Here is a 22,052-nt window from a genome sequence, read left to right on the forward strand (position 1 = left end):
TCTGTAGTACTTTGTTATGGCAGCCGTAGCAAACTAATACATCACTCAAAGAGAAAAAATATGTAGACAATAGAAAAGGACAAATACCAAATGGTGTACCATATTATAAAATCTCCCCATTTCCACTCTTCGGCACTGATCTCAGCGTTACATTTTAAGGTCGGATTATTCTGTCAGCAGTTTCAGTGATCTTATTGCTCTCTGTCCAAAACACTCCCACACCGTAAAGAAGCATTTTACTTTTTGCAACTGGGGATGTATCTATTACTATGCACAAGTCATGGACAATACCTAAATTTGACAAATAAGCTACTTACCAAGATCGCATAGAGGGCTCCTACAAATCTGAGTAGTAGGCCAAGGCAGCCAAGGCGACTTCACTATGTGCCCCACCATCCACCATCCATCCCCCACTGCCTACAGCCTCTATTTATACCTAGTCCAGGATGCCTTCACTGATGCTAAACATCTGTCATGCTCCTTCTTCTTAATCCTTAAAATTTACCTGGATCATTTTTCATTTTGCAGAAAGCTGCTCTCAGAAAGAGTAATGTAAGTGGAAGTAGCTCCAGATTTGAAGCCAGAAAAACTTTATCTGGCTCTGCCTTACAGTTTATTAAGCCGCATGATCTCAGGTACTTAACTTCATGTCCCTAAACCTTGCCAGAAAAAATACCACCTGCCATGCTTTCCTCATCTGGCTCATTGCCTTTCTTTTCACCCCAGATCCTGTTATTACCCTGGGTAACTTCAGGATCCACATGGATGGTTCTGACCAATAACATGCCATCGGTATTACATGATGTCCTATTCAGTACCCTGGCTGAAATCTGATGATTCCACTCCACCTGGCCTCTCCATCCCCTTTACATTCTGACCCCTGTTATTCCCAGGAATTGCTCCACCTCTAAACTGTAAATTTCACATTCCGCTCTCTCAGGACAACTTTCTGTTGTTTCTGTTCTCTCAGTTGTTTCCACAGCATCTGTTTTCTGCTTTATCCTTATAATAGTGCTACCACAATTGCAGTTAAATAATTACTTGTATGAACATTTGTTTAACATCTGTCTCCACTTTAGATTTTAAAGTCCATGAAAATAGGGGCTCTGCCTTTCTTAATCACCATCTCAGGCCCTAAAATAGTTCCTTCTGTGTAATAGATGCTCAAAATATTTGTGAGTGAATGAATGAATGAATATAAATCCTCTGGTCTTCACTTCCTTCCCTATCCAGCTCGGATCCATGGCCCATCACTTCAAATTTTTGCAATATTCCCAACTTCCTTGTCCCTTTTTCTTTCTCTTGCATGATCTAGTAAAATTCCAACCCTGGAAACACCCAGCTTTCCCTCTTTCCTGGGCCACTTCTGGGCTATGGAATGCTGGCAGAGACAATTACAAAATGGCGAAAATTGATTCTATATAAATTATCTCCCATCTTAACTGAACCCTCAATTCTGCCCAGCAGTCTTTTTTATGACTCTAGTCAACTCTCTCTTCATTTTCCAGGTAGATTATTTAAAAATCTTCTCTGATAATCTCAAACCTTTGACTGCTCTGCCTCTTTCAACATTTTCAGCAAATGAACTCACCCTTCTTCCACAGAGAAGGATAGCAGCCATCAGATGGGAGCGTTTCCTTTGACTTGATCATCAAACCACAACAATTCATTCCTCCTTTCCACTCTGCTCTTGAAATCCACCCTTTCCAACCTACTTTATTAATAGTCTCGTCCCATATCATCAAACTCCCTTCACTCCACTGGCTGCCTCTTATTAGCATTTATATAGTGTGTGCTTGTCTTGAAGTTTTAAAAATGTCTCTTTGATTTCATAAAGGTTTCCAGGTTCTGTTCTTCAGTATTGTCTTCTGCCTTCCCAGGCAAACTTTGGAAAGAATTGTCCAAACCCAAACTCTACTTTCTCACATCCACTGACATATCAACCCACTGAAGTCTAGCTTTTTGCTGCAGCCCTCCTTTAAATCTTTCTTCCCAGGATCACCCATGCCTCCGTGTAGCTATTGGAACTCTCTGCAACATTCAACTCACTTCTCATGAATTTGGTCCTAAATAAAATGGAGAAAGAAAGGGAGGTCAGAGTAGGCAAAAGAGCTATGAGAAACCTGAAATTTTAACCTCCAAGAGCAGACCTGCCATCCAGCCATCTTTCTGAGAGTAGAGGATTTACAGGGAGTCACCTCTCCCATAACACCAGGATTTATTTGGGGCCCCAGAAGCCAAGTCCCTTCTTTACTCTGCCATTTAGCAATTCCTCAGCATTGACTTAATTTGGATGCGTGTGTGTCTTCCCAACCGGGGGAGAAGGCTCCTTGGAGACAAGGTCTGTGTTTGCTGGAGACTGCATTGACAGCAGTCTGACACAGACTTTGAGAACAGGGATTTTGCTTAATGTATTTTTGTTTCTTTCCCATTCCTGACTCCTTGCTCTACACTTAGGTTAATGAATGTTTGCTTTTTTTTTTAATGAATGTTTGCTTTAACATACCAAATCCAGTAAAAATTTTGGACAGCAACTTCTGACATGGGTCCTTGTTGTGCTTTACTTTCTAAGAGGTATCTCTTTGTCCTGGAGAACTTATCCTTAATTCTCTGTGTTTAGACCCTATTTTAAAATCAAATTTCCACTGAATCTCGGAAGACTCAGAATAAAACTTTATTTCCCAGCCTGGCCACAGTCTCAGAGTAGGTCTTTGAACTTTGTCATACCAGCCACGGTTCCCAGGCAAATCTCTTCTGAAAGATAATTATACGTTGAGAAAAGGCAACTCAGGCCAGTGGACTCTGTGTTAGTTAACTTTATGCAGCTTGTAAATTGTTTTCCTCCAGTTGGAAGATGGGGATGGTGTATCACCAACAGAAATGAATGTAGGGGGCAACTTCTGAAAACTGTTCCCCCACTGGCCACCTTGCCAGTTTCTGCTTATACAATGCAGGCAGATTGGGGGAAACATATTGTCCCTATAAGCTCATAACACATGGACAAATGATTAAAAACACATGGAAAACAGTTCCACGGCTAAGCTAAAATTCAGATGGGAATGGAAAATCAACTTGCAAAGCTTTCAACTGTCTCGGGGCCAAATGTAGGACAGAATGCGAGGAGAAGTTGCCAAAAGAGAGGGAAGTTGGGGAAAAAAGCAAGTCGTGGATAGGAAACCTAAAACAATGGCACATTGTATTGACAACGCTTCTCTAAGCCTCTCCAAGAGTAGGCACCAAAATCAACTCTGGAAATATTAAGACCTTTATTTCACGAAAGATTTTAGACAGATTTATATTTTCTACCCTCTATAAATAAAGGTTGGCTTTGCTATCTTGGCAACACCTATGCAGAAACATAATGTTAAGTATCTGTAACATAAATATTAAAATATTACACATTTTTCCCTCCAAGGTGTGGGAATTAAGTAACAAGGTGGTATAAGACAAACTGTGAAAAATCATGACAATAAAATGCAAAAGGAAAGCAGAACCTTCCAGTAAGGCTTGCCTTCTGTTGTGTACCTGACCCTGGGTCCAAGTTTGCTATAAAATTGGGCACACCTTAGTCACATTTGCAAAAGTTCAAATGTGACTCTTGATTCAAATCTGAAACTCTTAGAAGCCTGTTATTCACAGCTAGTCACCAAAATGACCTAAGGATTCTGCTGGGTGGGAAATCTGTAGGCAAGAGGGTGATTTACTGGGAGCCAGTCTCAGCTGGCTTTCTCTGTCCTTCAGCTTCTAGCCTGAATCCTCCCTGACTCCTGTACACCCCAAACCACCTTTTTCTCCATCTAGCACCATTTACATGTTCATTTGGAGGCCTGATGAATACTCAATATATGCAGCAAGTGTGTTACTTCTGTGTGTAAAACGGAATTTTGAAAATATGGCCGCACTGCAGAGCCATTCTTAGAAAATAACTATCATCCAAGTCCTTAGCAACAAACAATCCTTTAGCAAAACAAACAATCCTTTCTGTCAGGGGAAAAACTATCCCCTAACTTGTCTCTCTTTACAATGAGATTTGTGTATCATAGATCATGCCTGAAAGCAAGGCATATTGAGGTTTTAAAAAGAAAGAAATCAGTCTTCTGGATTTTTCCAACAAATGGAAACATTTCTATATTCAACAAAATATCCTAATACATGGGAAAGTTCTTACCGGTAATATGCAACTTTAAAACCCCAACTGTCTTACTCCCCAGCTCCTCCTTTCCTGCTTACTGGTAAGGACAACACTGCTTGAAGTTGTCACCCTCTTCCAAGTACTGTGCATTACACATACACACACACACACACACACACACACACACTTTATAGCTCTTCAACTTTTACAAAGGTACCTTTTATTGAATGCCTACTCTGTCCCAGGCATAGTCTTCATAGTTTCACATTTAATTCTCACAATGTTTTAGGAAGTTATTATTACTCCCACTTTCTAGATAAGAAACCTAAGTTTAGCATACATAGCTAGTCAGTGGTGGGATTGAGATCTAAACCTACCTCATGCTTTTCTCCATTGTCAGTTTGCCTATTGCAATATAGCTATTAAACTTGTGCATACATTATTTTAAATTCTGCTACTTTAAATTAACATTATGGGATAGAATTATTATTTTAATGGAGGCAATATAATATTCCATTAAGCATTCTTCTGTCATTGGACATTTAAATCATATAACTTTGTTCCAATTTTTTATTGCCCTGAAATAAAGATATCCTCATGCATATAGCTTTCATTTTCTTTTGAAATTTTTCCACTGTGTTGTAGAGATTATTTCATTGTTTCTCTTTCTTTATACTGCTTTATTGAAGGATAAATGATAAACAAAATCCAAAATGTACTTAAAGTGTACAGTTGGATAGATTTAGACATCTATGTGCATATATGTATACATGTGCATATCTGTGAAACTATCACAACAATCAAAATAGTGAACATATCCATCACTCCTAAAACTTTCCTTCTGTCCCTTGGCAATCCCTTCCTCTGCCATTTCCTGTCCTCCTCATTTATTGCCAGATAACACCTGACTTGCTTTTTGTCAACATAGTTTAGTTTGCACATTCCAGAATTTTCTATAAATGGAGTACACATACACTATATATTCTTTTTTGTCAGGCTTCTTTCACTCAGCATAAGTATTTTAACAATCATCCATGTTGTAGCGATGTCTCATTTGTTTTTATTCCTGAATAGTATTTCATTGTAGGGATATGCTATAATTTATTTATCCATTCACATGATAATAGACGGTTGGCTGTTGACAGTTTTGGCTGTTACAAATAAAGTTGCTATGAACATTTATGTACAAGTCTTTGAATGGAGATATGTATTTTCTTCTCTTGGATAAATACCTAGGAGTGGAATGGTTGGATCATATACAGTTTAACTTTTAAAGAAACCACCAAATTGTTTTCCAAAGTGGTGGGGCTATTTTATATTTCCACCAGCAGTGTATGAGAGCTCCAGTTCCTTCACATCCTCACCATCACTTAGTACAGTCAGCCTTTTTAATTTTAGCTATTCTAGTAGGAGTGTAATACTACCTCATTGTGGCTTTAGTTTATAATTCCTTAATGACTGAATAATAGGAGAACATATTTTCATGTATTTATTTGCCATCCATATATCTTCTTTAGTGAAGTATCTGTTCAAATCTTCTGCCCATTTAAAAAATTTATTATTGATTTCTTAATATATCTTTTTTTAATAGATCTTTATTGGAGTATAATTGCTTCACAATACTGTGTTAGTTTCTGTTGTACACCAAAGTGAATCAGCCATATGCACAGCAAATGAAACCATAAACAAGACAAAAAGACAACCCTCAGAATGGGAGAAAATGTTTGCAAAAGAAACAACAGACAAAGGATTAATCTCCAAAATATACAAACAGTTCATGGAGCTCAATATAAAAAAAACCGAACAATCCAATTAAAAAATGGGCAGAAGACCTAAATAGACATTTCACCAAGGAAGACATACAGATGGCCAAAAGGCACATGAAAAGATGCTCAACATCACTAGTTATTAGAGAAATATAATATAGTCTTATATTCTCTATATTGGAGTTTTAAAAAAATATGGTTTGGATACAAGTCCTTTATCAGATATATGCATAGTAAATATTTTCTCCTAGTCTGTAGCTTCTCATTTTCTTAAGTGTCTTGGTCAAGATGTATTATCCTTCTGTATGTATTGTTGATTTTAATTGGTAAAAAATTTTTTAGAATTTTTCCATCTATATTCATGAGGGATGTTGGTCTGAAGTTTTCTTTTCTTACAATACTTTTGTATGGTTTGCTGTCAGAGTAATACTGGCCTCAGAATGAGTTAGAAAGTATTCATTCCTCTGTGATTTTCTGAGTTTTATAGATTTGGTACTACTTCTTCCTTAAATATTTGCAGAATTCAATAGTGAAGCTATCTGAGCCCTGAAATTTCTTTGTGAGAAACTACAAATTCAACTTTTGTAAGAGTTCTAGGGTTTTTTCAAGTTACCTATTTTTTCTTGATTGAGCTTTGGTCGTTTGTCTCTTTCAAGGAATTTGACCATTTAAGCTGTCTATTGATACAAGTTGTTTATGATAGTCCCTTATTTTTCTTTTAGTAGCTATAGAGTATGTAGTGCTGTCACGTGATGTCACTTCTCATTCCTGATATTAGCAATCTGTGTCCTCTTCTCATCTTTTCCTGATCAGTCTGCTTAGAGATTTACCAATTTCATTGATATTCTCAGAGAATCAGCTTTCGGTTTCACTGATTTTCCCTACTGATTTCCTGTTTTGCTATTTCATTAGCTTCTGATCTGGTATTTTTCATTTCCTTATTTATGTTTTCTTCTTTTTCTATTTTCTTAAAGTGGAAGCTGAGGGTAATACCTTTCTTCCTTTCTAATATAGGCATTTAGTGCTATAAAATTCCCTGTAAGTACTGCATGGTATCCTACAATCGTTGATGTGTTTCCATTTTTATTCAGTTCACCATAATTTTTAAGCTCCCCTTTGATTTCTTCTTTAATCCAGCATTAAGAAGTCTATAATTTAGTTTCCAAACACTTACGGATTTTCCAGAGATATTTCTGTTACTGAATTCTAATTTAATTCCATTGTGGCCAGTGAACATATTTTGTATATCGAGACTCATTTTATGTCCCAGAATATGGTCTGCCCTGGTAAATGTTCCATGTGTACTTGCAAACAATGTATACGCTGCTGTCTGGGGGTAGAGTGTCCTATAAATATCTACTAGGTTAATTTGGTTAACAGTATCCATACTTCTCTGTCCTTACTGATTTTCTGCCTACTTGTTCTATCAATCATCGAGAGAGGGGTATTAACATTCCCAACTATAATTAGAGATTTGTCTATGTCTCCTTACACCTCTATTTTTAAATTTTGTTATTAGCTGCATGACTATTTAGGCTTATTATGTTTTGTTGATGTACTGACTCCTTTAAATTATAAAATAACCTTATTTATCCTTGGTAAATACTCTTTGCTCTAAAATTTCCTCTGATAACATAGCCACTGCAGCTTCCTTTTTGACTAGTTTTAGGACAGTGTATCGTTTTCCATTTTTCTTCTGTAGGATAAGTTGGCAGTGATTACCTTTGGGAAGCAAAAATACAGATGGGGATAGAAGTGAAAGGTGAACTCATACTTCATTGCTTGGAAAAAGTATTGCAGGTTACCACAAGGCCTTTAATGGAAGTGTTGGTTGATTTTTGTTCCTTTCTGTCTTAGGATAAACTAAATTTTATTGCCTAGCAGAATATAAGACCCATAAAAACTGTTCAAAATGAACAGTTATATGTGTAAGTTATGAGGAAAGTCTATTCATTTCCTGCGCAATCCTTTCTGAAGACTTATAAAATTAATTTTAAGAAAATCATGGCATTCTGGATATTACAGACATCCAGACACACTCCGCCATCAGTAACTGTTGTCCCATGATTAATAGGGGGAAAGAGGAGGAAGATCAATAAAGCAGTACCTTAAATTTTAAAATATGTCGAATCAGTATTTTCTTTCCCTTAACCAACTGTATTAACAAATAAAAAACCTGAGAGAGACTTGGGGCAAAGACTGGAAAAAGTATCTTGGATGAATTACGTAAACACACAGCTAATACGTCAACACACTTATAGCTTTCTAAAATACATTTTTATGTGGTGATTTTTACTAGCGTTTTTTATTCAGAAATATTTCCTATAACATACAATTTACTGTTTTTTTTAACATCTTTATTGGAGTATAACTGCTTTACAATGGTGTATTACTTTCTGTTGTATAACAAAGTGAATCAGCTATATGTATACATATATCCCCATATCCCCTCCCTCTTGCGTCTCCCTCCCACCCTCCCTATCCCACTCCTCTAGGTGGTCAAAAAGCACCAAGCTGATCTCCCTATGTGATGCAGCTGCTTCCTACTAGCTATCTATTTTACATTTGATAGTGTACATATGTCAGTGCCATTCTCTCACTTCGTCCCAGCTTACCCTTCCCCATCCCCGTGTCCTCAAGTCCATTTTCTGCGTCTGCGTCTTTATTCCTGTCCTGCCCTTAGGTTCGTCAGAACCTTTTTTTTTTTTGGATCCCATATATATGTGTTAGTATACGGTATTTGTTTTAATCTTTCTGACTTACTTCATTCTATATGACAGACTCTAGGTCCATTCACCTCACTACAAATAACTCAATTTCGTTTCCTTTTATGGCTGAGTAATATTCCATTGTATATATGTGTCACATCTTCTTTATCCGTTCATCTGTTGATGGACACTAAGGTTGCTTCCATGTCCTGGCTACTGTAAATAGTGCTGCAATGAACATTGTGGTACATGTCTCTTTCTGAATTATGGTTTTCTCAGGGTATATGCCTAGTAGTGGGATTGCTGGGTCGTATGGTAGTTCTATTTTTAGTTTTTTAAGGAAGCTCCATACTGTTCTCCATAGTGGTTGTATCAATTTACATTCCCACCAACAGTGCAAGAGGGTTCCCTTTTCTCCACACCCTCTCCACCATTTACTGTGTAGATTTTTGGATGATGGCCATTCTGACCGGTGTGAGGTGACACCTCATTGTAGTTTTGATTTGCATTTCTCTAATGATTAGTGATGTTGGGCATTCTTTCATGTGTTTGTTAGCCATCTGTATATCTTCTTTGGAGAAATGCCTATTTAGATCTTCTGCCCATTTTTGGATTGGGTTGTTTTTTTGATATTGAGCTGCATGAGCTGCTTGTATATTTTGGAGATTAATCCTTTGTCAGTTGCTTCATTTGCAAATATTTTCTCCCATTCTCAGGGCTGTCTTTTCATCTTGCTTATGGTTTCCTTTGCTATGCAAAAGCTTTTAAGTTTCATTAGGTCCCATTTGTTTCTTTTTGTTTTTATTTCCATTTCTCTAGGAGGTGGGTCAAAAAAGATGTTGCTGTGATTTATGTCAAAGAGTGTTCCTCCCATGTTTTCCTCTAAGAGTTTTATAGTGTCTGACCTTACATTTAGGTCTTTAATCCATTTTGAGTTTATTTTTGTGTATGGTGTTAGGGAGTGTTCTAATTTCATTCTTTTACATGTAGCTGTCCAGTTTTCCCAGCACCACTTATTGAAGAGGCTGTCTTTTCTCCATTATATATTCTTGCCTCCTTTATCAAAGATAAGGTGACTATATGTGCGTGGGTTTATCTCTGGGCTTTCTATCCTGTTCCATTGATCTATATTTCTGTTTTTGTGCCAGTACCATACTGTCTTGATTAGTGTAGGTTTGTAGTATAGTCTGAAGTCAGGAAGCCTGATTCCTCCAGCTCAGTTTTTCTTTCTCAAGATTGCTTTGGCTATTCAGGGTCTTTTGTATTTCCATACAAATAGTGAAATTTTTTGTTCTAGTTCTGTGAAAACTGTCACTGGTAGTTTGATAGGGATTGCATTGAATGTGTAGACTGCTTTGGGTTATAGTCATTTTCACAATGTTGATTCTTCCAATCCAAGAATATGGTATATCTCTCCGTCTGTTTGTATCACCTTTAATTTCTTTCATCAGTGTCTTATAGTTTTCTGCACGCAGGTCTTTTTTCTCCTTAGGTAGGTTTATTCCTAGATATTTTATTCTTTTTGTTGCAATGGTAAAGGGGAGTGTTTCCTTAATTTCCTTTTCAGATTTTTCATCACTAGTTTATAGGAATGCAAGAGATTTCTGTGCATTAATTTTGTATCTTGCTACTTTACCAAATTCACTGATTAGCTCTAGTAGTTTTCTGGTAGCATCATTAGGATCCTATATATATAGTATCATGTCATCTGCAAACAGTGACAGCTTTACTTCTTTTCTGATTTGGTTTCCTTTTATTTCTTTTGCTTCTCTGATTGCTGTGGCTAAAACTTCCAAAACTATGTTGAATAATAGTGGTGAGAGTGGACATCCTGGACTTGTTCCTGATTTTAGAGGAAATGGTTTCAGTTTTTCACCATTGAGAACAATGTTGGCTGTGGGTTTGTCATATATGTCCTTTATTATGTTGAGGTAAGTTCCCTCTATGCCTACTTTCTGGAGAATTTTTTTATCATAAATGGGTGTTGAATTTTGTTAAAAGCTTTTGCTGCATCTATTGAGATGATCATATGGTTTTTATCCTTCAATTTGTTAATATGGTGTATCACATTGATTGATTTGCATATATTGAAGAATCCTTGCATTCCTGGGATAAACCCCACTTGATCATGGTGTATGATCTCTTTAATGTGCTGTTGGATTCCGTTTGCTAGTATTTTGTTCAGGATTTTTGCATCTACGTTCATCAGTGATATTGGCCTGTACTTTTCTTTTTTTGTGACATCTTTGTCTGGTTTTGGTATCAGCGTGATGGTGGCCTCATAGAATTAGTTTGGGAGTGTTCCTCCCTCTGCTATATTTTGGAAGAGTTTGAGAAGGATAGGTGTTAGCTCTTCTCTAAATGTTTGACAGAATTCTCCTGTGAAGCCATCTGGCCCTGGGCTTTTGTTTGTTGGAAGATTTTTTTTTTTTTTTTTTTTTTTTAACTGTGTTGGGTCTTCGTTTCTGTGCGAGGGCTTTCTATAGTTGCGGCGACCGGGGGCCATTCTTCATTGCGGTGCGCGGGCCTCTCGCTATCAGGGTCTCTCTTGCTGCGGAGCACAGGCTCCAGACGCGCAGGCTCAGTAGTTGTGGCTCAGGGCCCAGTTGCTGCATAGCATGTGGGATCTTCCCAGACCAGGGCTCAAACCCGTGTCCCCTGCATTGGCAGGCAGATTCTCAACCACTGCGCCACCAGGGAAGCCCCTGCTGGAAGATTTTTAATCACAGTTTCAATTACAGTGCTTGTGATTGGTCTGTTTATATTTTCTATTTCTTCCTGGTTCAGTCTTGGAAGGTTGTGCTTTTCTAAGAATTTGTCCATTTCTTCCAGGTTATCCATTTTATTGGCATATAGTTGCTTGCAGTAATCCCTCATGATTCTTTGTATCTCTGCAGTGTCAGTTGTCACTTCTCCTTTTTCATTTCTAATTCTGTTGATTTGAGTCTTCTCCCTTTTTTTCCTTGATGAGTCTGGCTATTGGTTTATCAATTTTGTTTATCTTCTCAAAGAACCAGCTTTTAGTTTTACTGATCTTTGCTATTGTTTCCTTCATTTCTTTTTCATTTATTTCTGATCTGATCTTTATGATTTCTTTCCTTCTGTTAACTTTGGGGTTTTTTTGTTCTTCTTTCTCTAATTGCCCTAAGCGTAAGGTTTGGTTGTTTATTTGAGATGTTTCTTGTTTCTTGAGGTAGGATTGTATTGCTATAAAATTCCCTGTTAGAACTGCTTTTGCTGCATCCCATATGTTTTGGGTCGTCGTGTTTTCATTATCATTTGTTTCTAGGTATTTTTTGATTTCCTCTTTGATTTCTTCAGTGATCTCTTGGTTATTAGTGTATTGTTTAGCCTCCATGTGTTTGTGTTTTTTACAGTTTTTTTCCTATAGTTTATATCTAGTCTCATAGCTTTGTGGTCAGAAAAGATACTTGATACGATTTCAATTTTCTTAAATTTACCAAGGCTTGATTTGTGACCCAAGATATGATCTATCCTGGAGAATGTTCCATGAGCACTTGAGAAGAAAGTGTATTCTGTTGTTTTTGGATGGAATATCCTATAAATATCAATTAAGTCCACCTTGTTTAATGTATCATTTAAAGCTTGTGTTTCCTTATTTATTTTCATTTTGGATAATCTGTCCATTGGTAAAGTGGGGTGTAAAGTCCCCTACTATGATTTTGTTACTGTCGATTCCCCTTTTATGGCTGTTAGCATTTGCCTTATGTATTGAGGTGCTCCTATGTTGGGTGCATAAATATTTACAATTTTTATATCTTCTTCTTGGATTGATCCCTTGACATTATGTAGTGTCCTTCTTTGTGTCTCATAAGAGTCTTTATTTTAAAGTCTATTTTGTCTGATATGAGAATTGCTACTTCAGCTTTCTTTTGATTTCCATTTGCATGGGATATCCTTTTCCACTCCCTCACTTTCAGTCTTTCTGTGTCCCTAGGTGTGAAGTGGGTACCTTGTAGACAGCATATAGGTGGGTCTTGTTTTTGTTTCCATTCAGATAATCTATGTCTTTTGGTTGGAGCATTTAATCCATTTACGTTTAAGGTATTTATTGATATGTATGTTCCTATTGTCATTTTCTTAATTGTTTTGGGTTTGTTATTGTGGGCCTTTTCCTTCTCTTGTGTTTCCTGCCTAGAGAAGTTCCTTTAGCATTTGCTGTAAAGCTGGTTTGGTGGTGCTGAATTCTCTTAGCTTTTGCTTGTCTGTAAAGGTTTTAATTTCTCTGTCGAATCTGAATGAGATCCTTGCTGGGTAGAGTAATCTTGGTTGTAGTTTTTTCCCTTTCATCACTTTAAATATGTCCTGTCACTCCCTTCTGGCTTGCAGAATTTCTGCTGAAAGATCAGCTGTTAACCTTATGGGGATTCCCTTGTATGTTATTTGTTGCTTTTCCCTTGCTGCTTTTAATATTTTTTCTTTGTATTTAATTTTTGATAGTTTGATTAATATGTGTCTTGGCATATTTCTCCTTGGATTTATCCTGTATGGGACTCTCTGTGCTTCCTGGACTTGACTATTTTCTTTCCCATATTAGGGAAGTCTTCAACTATAATCTGTTCAAATATTTTCTCAGACCCTTTCTTCTTCTCTTCTTCTTCTGGGACCCCTATCATTCGAATGTTGGTGCATTTAATGTTGTCCCAGAGGTCTCTGTGACTGCCCTCAATTCTTTTCATTCTTTTTCCTTTATTCTGCTCTGCAGTAGTTATTTCCACTATTTTATCTTCCAGGTCACTTATCCATTCTTCTGCCTCAGTTATTCTGCTATTGATTCCGTCTAGAGAATTTTTAAGTTATTTATTGTGTTGTTCATCATTGTTTGTTTGCTCTTTCATTATTCTAGGTCCTCATTAAATGTTTCTTGTATTTTCTCCATTCTATTTCCAAGATTTTGGATCATCTTTACTATCATTATTCTGAATTCTTTTTCAGGTAGACTGCCTATTTCCTCTTCATTTGTTTGGTCTGGTGGGTTTTTACCTTGCTCCTTCACCTGCTGTGTGTTTCTCTCTCTTCTCATTTTGCTTAACTTACTGTGTTTGGGGTCTCCATTTCGCAGGCTGTAGGTTCATAGTTTCCGTTGTTTTTGCTGTCTGCTTCCACTGGGTAAGGTTGGTTCAGTAGGTTGTGTAGGCTTCCTGGTGGAGGGGACTGGTGCCTGTGTTCTAGTGGGTGGGGCTGGATCTTGTTTTTGTGGTGGGCAGGGCCACGTCCGATGGTGTGTGTTGAGGTGTCTGTGAACTTAGTATGATTTTAGGCAGCCTCTCTGCTAATGGGTGTGGTTGTGTTCCTGTCTTGATAGTTGTTTGGCATGGGGCATCCAGCACTGGAGCTTGCTGGCTGTTGGGTGGAACTGGGTCTTAGTGTTGAGACGGAGATCTCTGGGAGAGCCCTCGCCGATTGATATTACGTGTGGCCGGGAGGTCTCTGGTGGTCCAACATCCTGAACTCAGCTCTCCCACCTCAGAGGGACACCAGGCCAGAGCACCAAGACCCTGTCAGCCACACGTCTTTTGGGAAGTCTGAAGTCTTCTGCCAGCATTCAGTAGGTGTTCTGTAGGAGTTGTTCCACATGTAGATGTATTTTTGATGTATTTGTGGGGAGGAAGATGATCTCCACGTCTTAGGTCTCTGCCATCTTGAAGGTCCACCTACTGTGATAATGGGCTGATACGTGGTTTCTCCAATTCCAAGAGAGAGGCATACTGTACGGTACTGTAATTCTTTGAAAGTGACAAACAGGCGGTGGTGACGGCGGTTCCTGAAGTCGCTGTGAGCTGTGGGTGGCTCTGAGGGCAGCAAGGGCATCTCTGGACACGCGGCTCATGCGGTGGCGGCCCTTTGGATACAGCCCAGCTGCGCAGTGGCCTAGACCTCGGCGTGGCTGAGGGCTCTGTGTGAGCCTTTACTATTTTAAAGTGTGCACTTCAGTGATGGTTGTGCAACCATCACTACTATCTAATTCCAGAACATTTCCATTCCCTCAAAAAGGAACCCTGTACCTATAAGCAGTTAGTTCCAATTTCCCCTTCCACCAACCGTCTGGCAACCACTAATCTACTTTCTGACTTTATATATTTGCCTAATGTGGACAATTCATATAAGCAGAATCACTCAGTATGCAGCCTTGTGTCCATCTTCTTTCACTTACAATAATGTTTTCAAGTATACGGTGAACTTCATCATAATCATCATTGAAAGATATCTTACTTGAATATAATAAAACCATTTGCTCAGAGTGGTAATAAATACGTGGAATAATTAGAAGAGATCCAGCCTACGATTTGGAAGACTGTAGCTTTAGTGCTGATCTCTTCCTACTTTAACTTCTGAGGACTTCAGTCTCCTCTGCTATACAAAAGGGATATTAGATGAGATGACATCAAAGGTCTCTCATTTTTATTCCTGTTACTCCAGGAATCTCAAAGACACACAGACACACACTGCTTGTCTTCTTGGAAAAAATAATTGTTACAAAATTCATTACCTAGATTTGAAAACTTTAGTTCCTAACTTGATCTGGAGACAGAAAATCTGAGACAGCTGCTATCAATAACACTTTGACCTGATTATATATTCAGGAAGTTAACACCAGCTTCTTAATCAGTTGAGAAATAAAACAAATGACAGCCTGAGCTGTTTGTATCAGTGTGGCTTTCCCTCCAGTTCTGAAAAGGGATAATGTAATCAATGATTTCCATCGTGACTTCCTCCCTGATTAAGCTAAAAAGCTCCATGCTTAAAAAAAACTATTAGAAATTTGCATATTTGCACTATGCTTTTATACTTTTACCTTCCTATCTCATTCATTCCACATCTCCAGTATCTAGAACACTATCAGGTACAGGGTTGGCACTTCATATTCAATATTTGTTGAATGGATGGTGGATGGATGGATGGATGGATGGAAGCTGTATAATGAAAGGCTGATCCAAACAGTAAGGATGAAAAATACATGTTGACCTTTCTTCTCCGTTTCTTCTTACAATGGGTAGAATAAATAAAAAATGTTAAACACTAAAGGGACAGTGATTCAGAACTAGAAATAAGTTTGTTTTATTAATTTTTATACAACACTAGATACAGTATATTTAATAAGCTGCTTTGTCGCAGAAATTAATCAGCACCAGCTTATGGTTTAAATTACACAGAACCATAGTGTTAATGAAAATATGTGCATATTCTTTTTGGCTGTCTTAAAACTAAACACAAACAAAAATGTAAGTAAATGTCACCTAGTTCATTTTTACCACTCCTTGGAAGGAGATGAAGTAATTGTCATATGTTTTTTAAGTGTATGCTTAGCAAATATATACGTTTTTGTTGAAGACCAACGGTACAAGATTCTGAAAAGCTACACACTATTGAGCTGAGTTAATGCCCTTGGATTAACTGGGACTTTTCCTGAGTCGGTATTCAAGTCTGGGGAGAAGAGTTGGGTGGCATTCAGGTCCTTCTTTCTGATGCTCTCTTTCTCAGCTACAAATCAACCCTCATCTCTTCCTCCACTCTCCCCTTTCTTCTCCTTTCCTATAATCTCCCATTGCCATTCTACCATCACTCCATTTCCTTCCTTCCCACTCCCACCAGAACCTAAAGGATGACAGTAACTAATCAAGGTGGAAAGAACCATGACCATCATTTACTTCTATTCCCCCATCAGTCAAAGCCCAATCATGAGAAGGAGATGAAGGTCATGATGAATATTGCCCAGCACCTACACTTGCCTGAATTAATGTTTTCATGATCAAGAATATTTTAAATATTCTTCTAGTATTTCTAGTTGCTATAAAAATCAAAGCAGTCTCTCTTTGTGCTAACATTTGCAATTACATTTAAATATCATTGTCATGGCAGGAATGTAAAATAAAATCTACCATGCTGATCAGGTTCTACATAGTTGCCATGGTTCTGGATTTCCAGTTTTAAATAGTTAATATAGTTCTATAGTTCTAATATATTCCTCATTCCTTGAACTTTTACTTTCCCTCCTAGGATACAGCCCTTTAGGTAAACAATTCTTTATTCGGCATCCCACCTTTCCACATTGCGGAAGCCAGTGGATCAGAAGGGATTTGAACTGATACAGAGAATGGGTTTTACATCTTTTGGCTAAACACCAGAAACTACTTGTGTCATACAGAAGACCTGTGTATCACAGCAGTCCAGAGCCTACTTGTGATATCTAAGGTAAGGAGCCTCCCGACTCCACAAAGATGTTGGAATTTAATAAGACATAGAATGTCTAAATATTATTCTAACCTCTTTCTGTAAATATTTCTATTAACCAAAATCTTGATAAATGAGCACAAATAAAACGAGCTTGTCATGTTTTATAACCAGAAACGGGACTGAATTTCTTCAGTCACTTTTAGTTTCTCTCAAGGTATTTTTATAATAAAACCTGCACCAAAACTTTGGTCCACTTAATAACTCCATTTTGATTTTGAAGTGACCCTGGTGCTCATATAGCAAGTCACATGTGGCATAACCATATTTTTCAGGGATTATGAAAAGAGGAAAATTTTGAGTAAATGGTTTAGAAATTAATTTTTAATTTCCTGTAATTAAATCTTGATTTCAGAAGGGAGTCCTTGCAAGGCTGCAACATGAATCACTGCTACAAAATGTTTCACTCAGCTGCCATTATAAATTAATAAGGTACCTTTTCATTAGAGAATCAGGTTAACATGGCATTTCTACAAATATTAAATATTTAAGGGCTCAAAATTGTATCAAAATCCTTTCTGAGAAGATAGGCTTTCAAGAGCTCTGTTTTCAGTATTACTTTTCTTTGTTCATCAGCATAGTTCATTGGGACACTTTTGAGAAAGTCATATTTTTCTTCCATATGTTAATCATCATTCATATATGCTTTTTATTCCAAATGTCCTTGAGAAACGCCTGTCAGTACTATAAACACGAATGAAGAGAAAGGCTCATGTTACTTCAAATTTCTCATGACCCTGTAAAGCTGGGGAAACCCAATCATTGGCTTTGGAATGGTGCACCATTCTTATTGGAAAAGGAGATCTGTCTTGTGAGTAGTGATGGGTAGACCTCTGAAGGACAGGTAGCCCCTGAATTCTTACCTGAACTAGAGCTTTGCAGATGAGTTTCCATCTGCCAGATTCTTCCATCTAAAGCCTTCCTTTTTCACCACAGAGAATTCTCCTTTTTATCCACAGCCTCTCAGCTTTCACATTTGAAAGGGCTCCAAAGGGACAAAGCGACCCTTTGCAGTTCAACCTTGATTTAATGAACTGGCAGGGTGAGCTTCCCTCAGATTGAAGCGGTGGAAGCACCTGCAATATAGATTTCAGAATGGACTCATTTGAGGTATTGGGACCAAAAACATCCAAGGACCATGAAATTCGTGTTGACTGAAATATGGAGTGAGGTCTCCAGAATAATCAAATCTTGTGCCATATCATACTTGGGGTTTTATTTTGGAAGGTATTGAAATGCAAAAGTTTTATCTCTTCCTATAAGAAACATTCATTTATCAATCTTCCTGGAACTATTTAACTGTGTTTCTTCTTTACTAGATAGAATCCTTCAAACACTGTGATAAAAAAAAAAAAATGTACCAAGTCAGTCATGACACCCTGTTTTCTATTGAGCCGTGTGCACAAATCCTGGAAATAAATAGGTAAGAAATCCCAAGTGGGCACCTGTAGGGCCAGTTACTTTTAGAGTTTCCTGGAGCACATATAATTGTGAGATTTGCCCTTCTTACAGTCCTTTGTTTGCCATTTTCCTTGTCTTTGAACCAAAACACAGTTCTTGCCAGGCTTTGAACGTTGAGGAGGCCCTCGCCTCCAGTTGGTGAAGGTCACAGGTTCACCGCCGATCCACTCCCAGTGGCCAGCACGCACTTGGTCATTCAAACCTAATGTGAACCAAAGAAGTGTGCCATAGGCTTTTACTACATTTACAATTGGATATCATATCAACCTGTTATTCAAAGTTAAGTAATCACATACAAATGTAGGCCTACGTTCTAAAACAAGGACTAGGACCTGGGAATCCTATAAGACACAAGTGAGAACATAAGGCTTTGGGGTCAGGCAGATTGGAATCCAAATCCTAGCTCCACTACTTGCTAGTTGAACATCTTTGGACAGGTTATTTAACCTCTCTGAGTTCTCTGAGTTTTAGTTTTCTCATCTCAAAAGTGTAAATCTAAATATATCTAAGCCTGTTTTGAGAATTAAAACAGATAACGCATATAAAGCTCATGACATATAAGTGTTTAATAAATGGCAATTATTATTCATAGTATCCTACAGGCAGAACTCCTATCACACTCTTGTCTATTCTTCTTCCTCACGATTTAAATGTCTCGGTTTTCATATTTGAAAGTAGCTTACTAAGTATTATTTTTAGTCTGGAGCTTAAGGTTTTTTCAATCTGCTACAGTTCTAATAAAAAGCAGCATTTCTCAACTTGTCTCTCTACTCCCACTGGCAGTTTTTTGAAAATTACACTTCAATGTTGTAAAGCTCTTGTAATTTTTCTTAAAGAAGCATTCCTCCTCCTGTCTTTCAGAATAGAAATAAAAATAATAGAATGAGAAAAGAATCCTCTGCAATAGGATGGCCTGGCAGCTCCCAAACCAAATTTGACCATGAAAACAGTCTTTGTTACATAGCATGTAACCCTCTCCCCACTGGTTCTCATTCTATATTTTGGGGTAGAACAAAATGAAGTATTTTTGGTTGGGAATGACTGTCTCCTCTGGACTGTTTCTTTGAATTATTGATCAGGTGATGCTATGCCCAAGAATTTTTGGGGGATAGAGCCTTGACATCAGTCATTGTGGACATAGAGAAAATTTATCTTCTAGCCTTAATTTAATACTTTCAGATGATTTCAGAATTAGACACTCACTGAGTATTACAGAGATTTTGAGAAGCCAAGAGTGCATTTATTATAATTCCCTGAAATACAATATCTTTAAGGAGAGATGGTGAGAAGAGTGACTTTAGTGCACCCTGAGAATTCTATTTCTAAACTGGCTTGAAAAGATTTGTATTACTGTTAAAATTGTAGAAAATGTTAAAACTTCAGAAAACAAAGGATAAAATTAAGATCATCTATAATTCTTAACTGGAGATACAAAAAAAATTTCTAACTTTTTGGCTTATTTCTTTTTATGTCTATACATATAAGTATATATGTATGTATATCACACATATATACACTTCTTTTTTATTCTAAATTATTTCATGCTTCATATGGCTGTAGACAGTGCTTTTTCACTTAGCACCTTGCCACAAATGCAGTGCATTACATATTTTATATACAATATGCATCCAACATTGAGTGAATTCATAAACATAAGGCATTTTGTCATGTCTTTAATATTTGATGCCTTACAAAAGCATTAAATATTCTTTCATATGGCTATACTATAATTTATTTCACCATCCCCTATTTACAACTGTTTCCAATTTTTTACTTTTAGAAATAACATTTTAAAAATTCTCTTACTTATAAATTGAATCACATTCCACATTATTTCCTGGAGACAGATGCCTATAAATGAAAGTATTATGTAACTAAGATGAGTTTTAAAAGACAGACTGTCCAACTGTCTAACCATTGCTTATTATTGTAAACCACAATTATTTGGCCTATGGAAGGGAGACATTCTCTTCACGTTCTTGCCTTCCCCCTCAGGGCAGCACGGATACTTGCCTATCCAAAAGGGCTTTCTTCCACTGATGTCCCAAAGCCATTGCATATGCTGCCTGGAGAGGACAGTTACAAGGCTGCCCAGGTGACTAGGTGCAAACACACGAAAATGAGAGTGTCAGTGACAAGGAGTTCAACATTTCTGCTGATGTGAAATGCATAATGGAAATCAAAGATAGTTTACAATAGGGAAAAAAGCTATATATGTAGAAAGAACTTTCCAAGATTTTAATACTCTATTTTTTTATATTAATGAGTATCTGCAGGGCGGGGTAGGTGACAGCAAAGAAAGTAATATTGTATTATAATATCTGGGCTTTAAAGCACAAATTCAATGGGTTTTAAACATCTTTTGAGAAAATCAGCAACTGCTTACTTATATAGATTAATTACTTAATGCCAAAAAATGACTCCTCTCATGGGAAGTTTATCTCTAAATGGCATAAATTTGGCAATTTCCCAGTTAATTTGACCAGTAAGGTAACCCAAACTATTCGGATAAAATTACTTGAAGCCGACATTTTGAGCTTTGCGTGTTTAGTCAAATACCCCAATATTTGTGACTCTTTCATCCCACCCAGAGAAACAGGCTTAACCTCACTGTCGAATCTTCGTATGTTGTGCAGAAGTTAAAGCACCTGTTCTTACAAATATATATAAACATTTTCCCCAAAATATAATTCTATTTTTAATAAGTTTAAGGTATACAGCATAATGGCCTGACTTACATATATAGTGAACTTTGATTACCACGATATGTTTAGTTAACACCCATCATTTCATACAGTTACAAAAAAAAAAAAGAAAAGAAAAAAAATGTTTTTCTCCTTGTGATGAGGACTCTTGGAATTTACTCTCTAAACAACTTTCAAATCTACCACACAGCAGTGTTAACAATAGTCATCATGTTATACATTACATCCCCTGTATTTACTTATAACTGGAAGTTTATGTCTTTTGATTACCTTCATCTAACTCTCCCACCCCACATCCCTCACCTCTGGTAACCACAAATCTGATCTTTTTTTCTATGACTTTTTGTTTTTAGATTCCACATGTAAGTGAGATCATATAGTATTTGTCTTTCTCTGTCTGACTTATTTCACTTAGCATAATGCCCTCAAGGTCCACTCGTGTTGTCCCAATTGGCAGGATTTCCTTATTTTTATGGATGAATAATATTCCTGTGTGTGTGTGTGTGTGTGTGTGTGTGTGCGCGTGCGCGTGTGTACCACAACTTCTTTATCTGTTCATCTGTTGATGGGCACCTGGGTCATTTCCATGTCTTGGCTATTGTAAAAAATGCTGTTATAAACATGCGGGTGCAGATACATCTTCGACATAGTATTTTCATTCCCTTCAGACATATTCCCAGAAGAGGAACTGCTGGTTCATATGGTAGGTCAATTTTTAACTTTTGAGGGGCCTCAATACTGTTTTCCATAGTGGCTGCACCACTTTACAATCCTACCAACAGTTTACAAGGGTTTCCTTTTCTCCACATCCTTGCCAGCGTTTGTTATCTCTTGTCTTTTTGATGACAGACACTCTTAACAGGCATAAGAATTCCTTATGAATTATTTTCGCAGCTAGCTGAATTATTCCTATAAGCAATATTTGATTCTAATTCCCCAACAGTGTTCATTAAAAGATCTTTAAAATGCTTTAAGTAAAAAGCCAATAAATAATTTTTTTTTCTTTTCTTCTTTTTCTAATACAGAA

At 37.2% G+C, this 22,052-nt stretch overlaps 1 protein-coding gene across 7 annotated transcripts in view; it reads right to left on the reverse strand.

Annotated features, from left to right (window-relative positions):
* Window positions 1-17,483: 17,483 nt before the first annotated feature.
* The window catches only part of FREM1 (FRAS1 related extracellular matrix 1), a 172,064-nt gene continuing 167,495 nt past the window's right edge, over window positions 17,484-22,052 (reverse strand). For 5 of the 7 annotated variants that reach the window (XM_061200436.1, XM_061200437.1, XM_061200439.1 and 2 more), the window contains 2 exons: window positions 20,334-20,419; window positions 17,484-18,522 (listed from right to left, as the gene is read on the reverse strand). In XM_061200436.1, coding sequence (XP_061056419.1) covers window positions 18,323-18,522; window positions 20,334-20,419 — 286 coding nt within the window. In that variant the 3' untranslated portion in view covers window positions 17,484-18,322. The remainder of the gene's footprint in view (window positions 18,523-20,333; window positions 20,420-22,052) is intronic. The other 2 variants (XM_061200438.1, XM_061200454.1) reach the window with 1 other exon arrangement.

This window comes from Eubalaena glacialis, chromosome 9 (genome assembly GCF_028564815.1).
Source record: "Eubalaena glacialis isolate mEubGla1 chromosome 9, mEubGla1.1.hap2.+ XY, whole genome shotgun sequence".
Lineage (NCBI taxonomy): Eukaryota > Metazoa > Chordata > Mammalia > Artiodactyla > Balaenidae > Eubalaena > Eubalaena glacialis.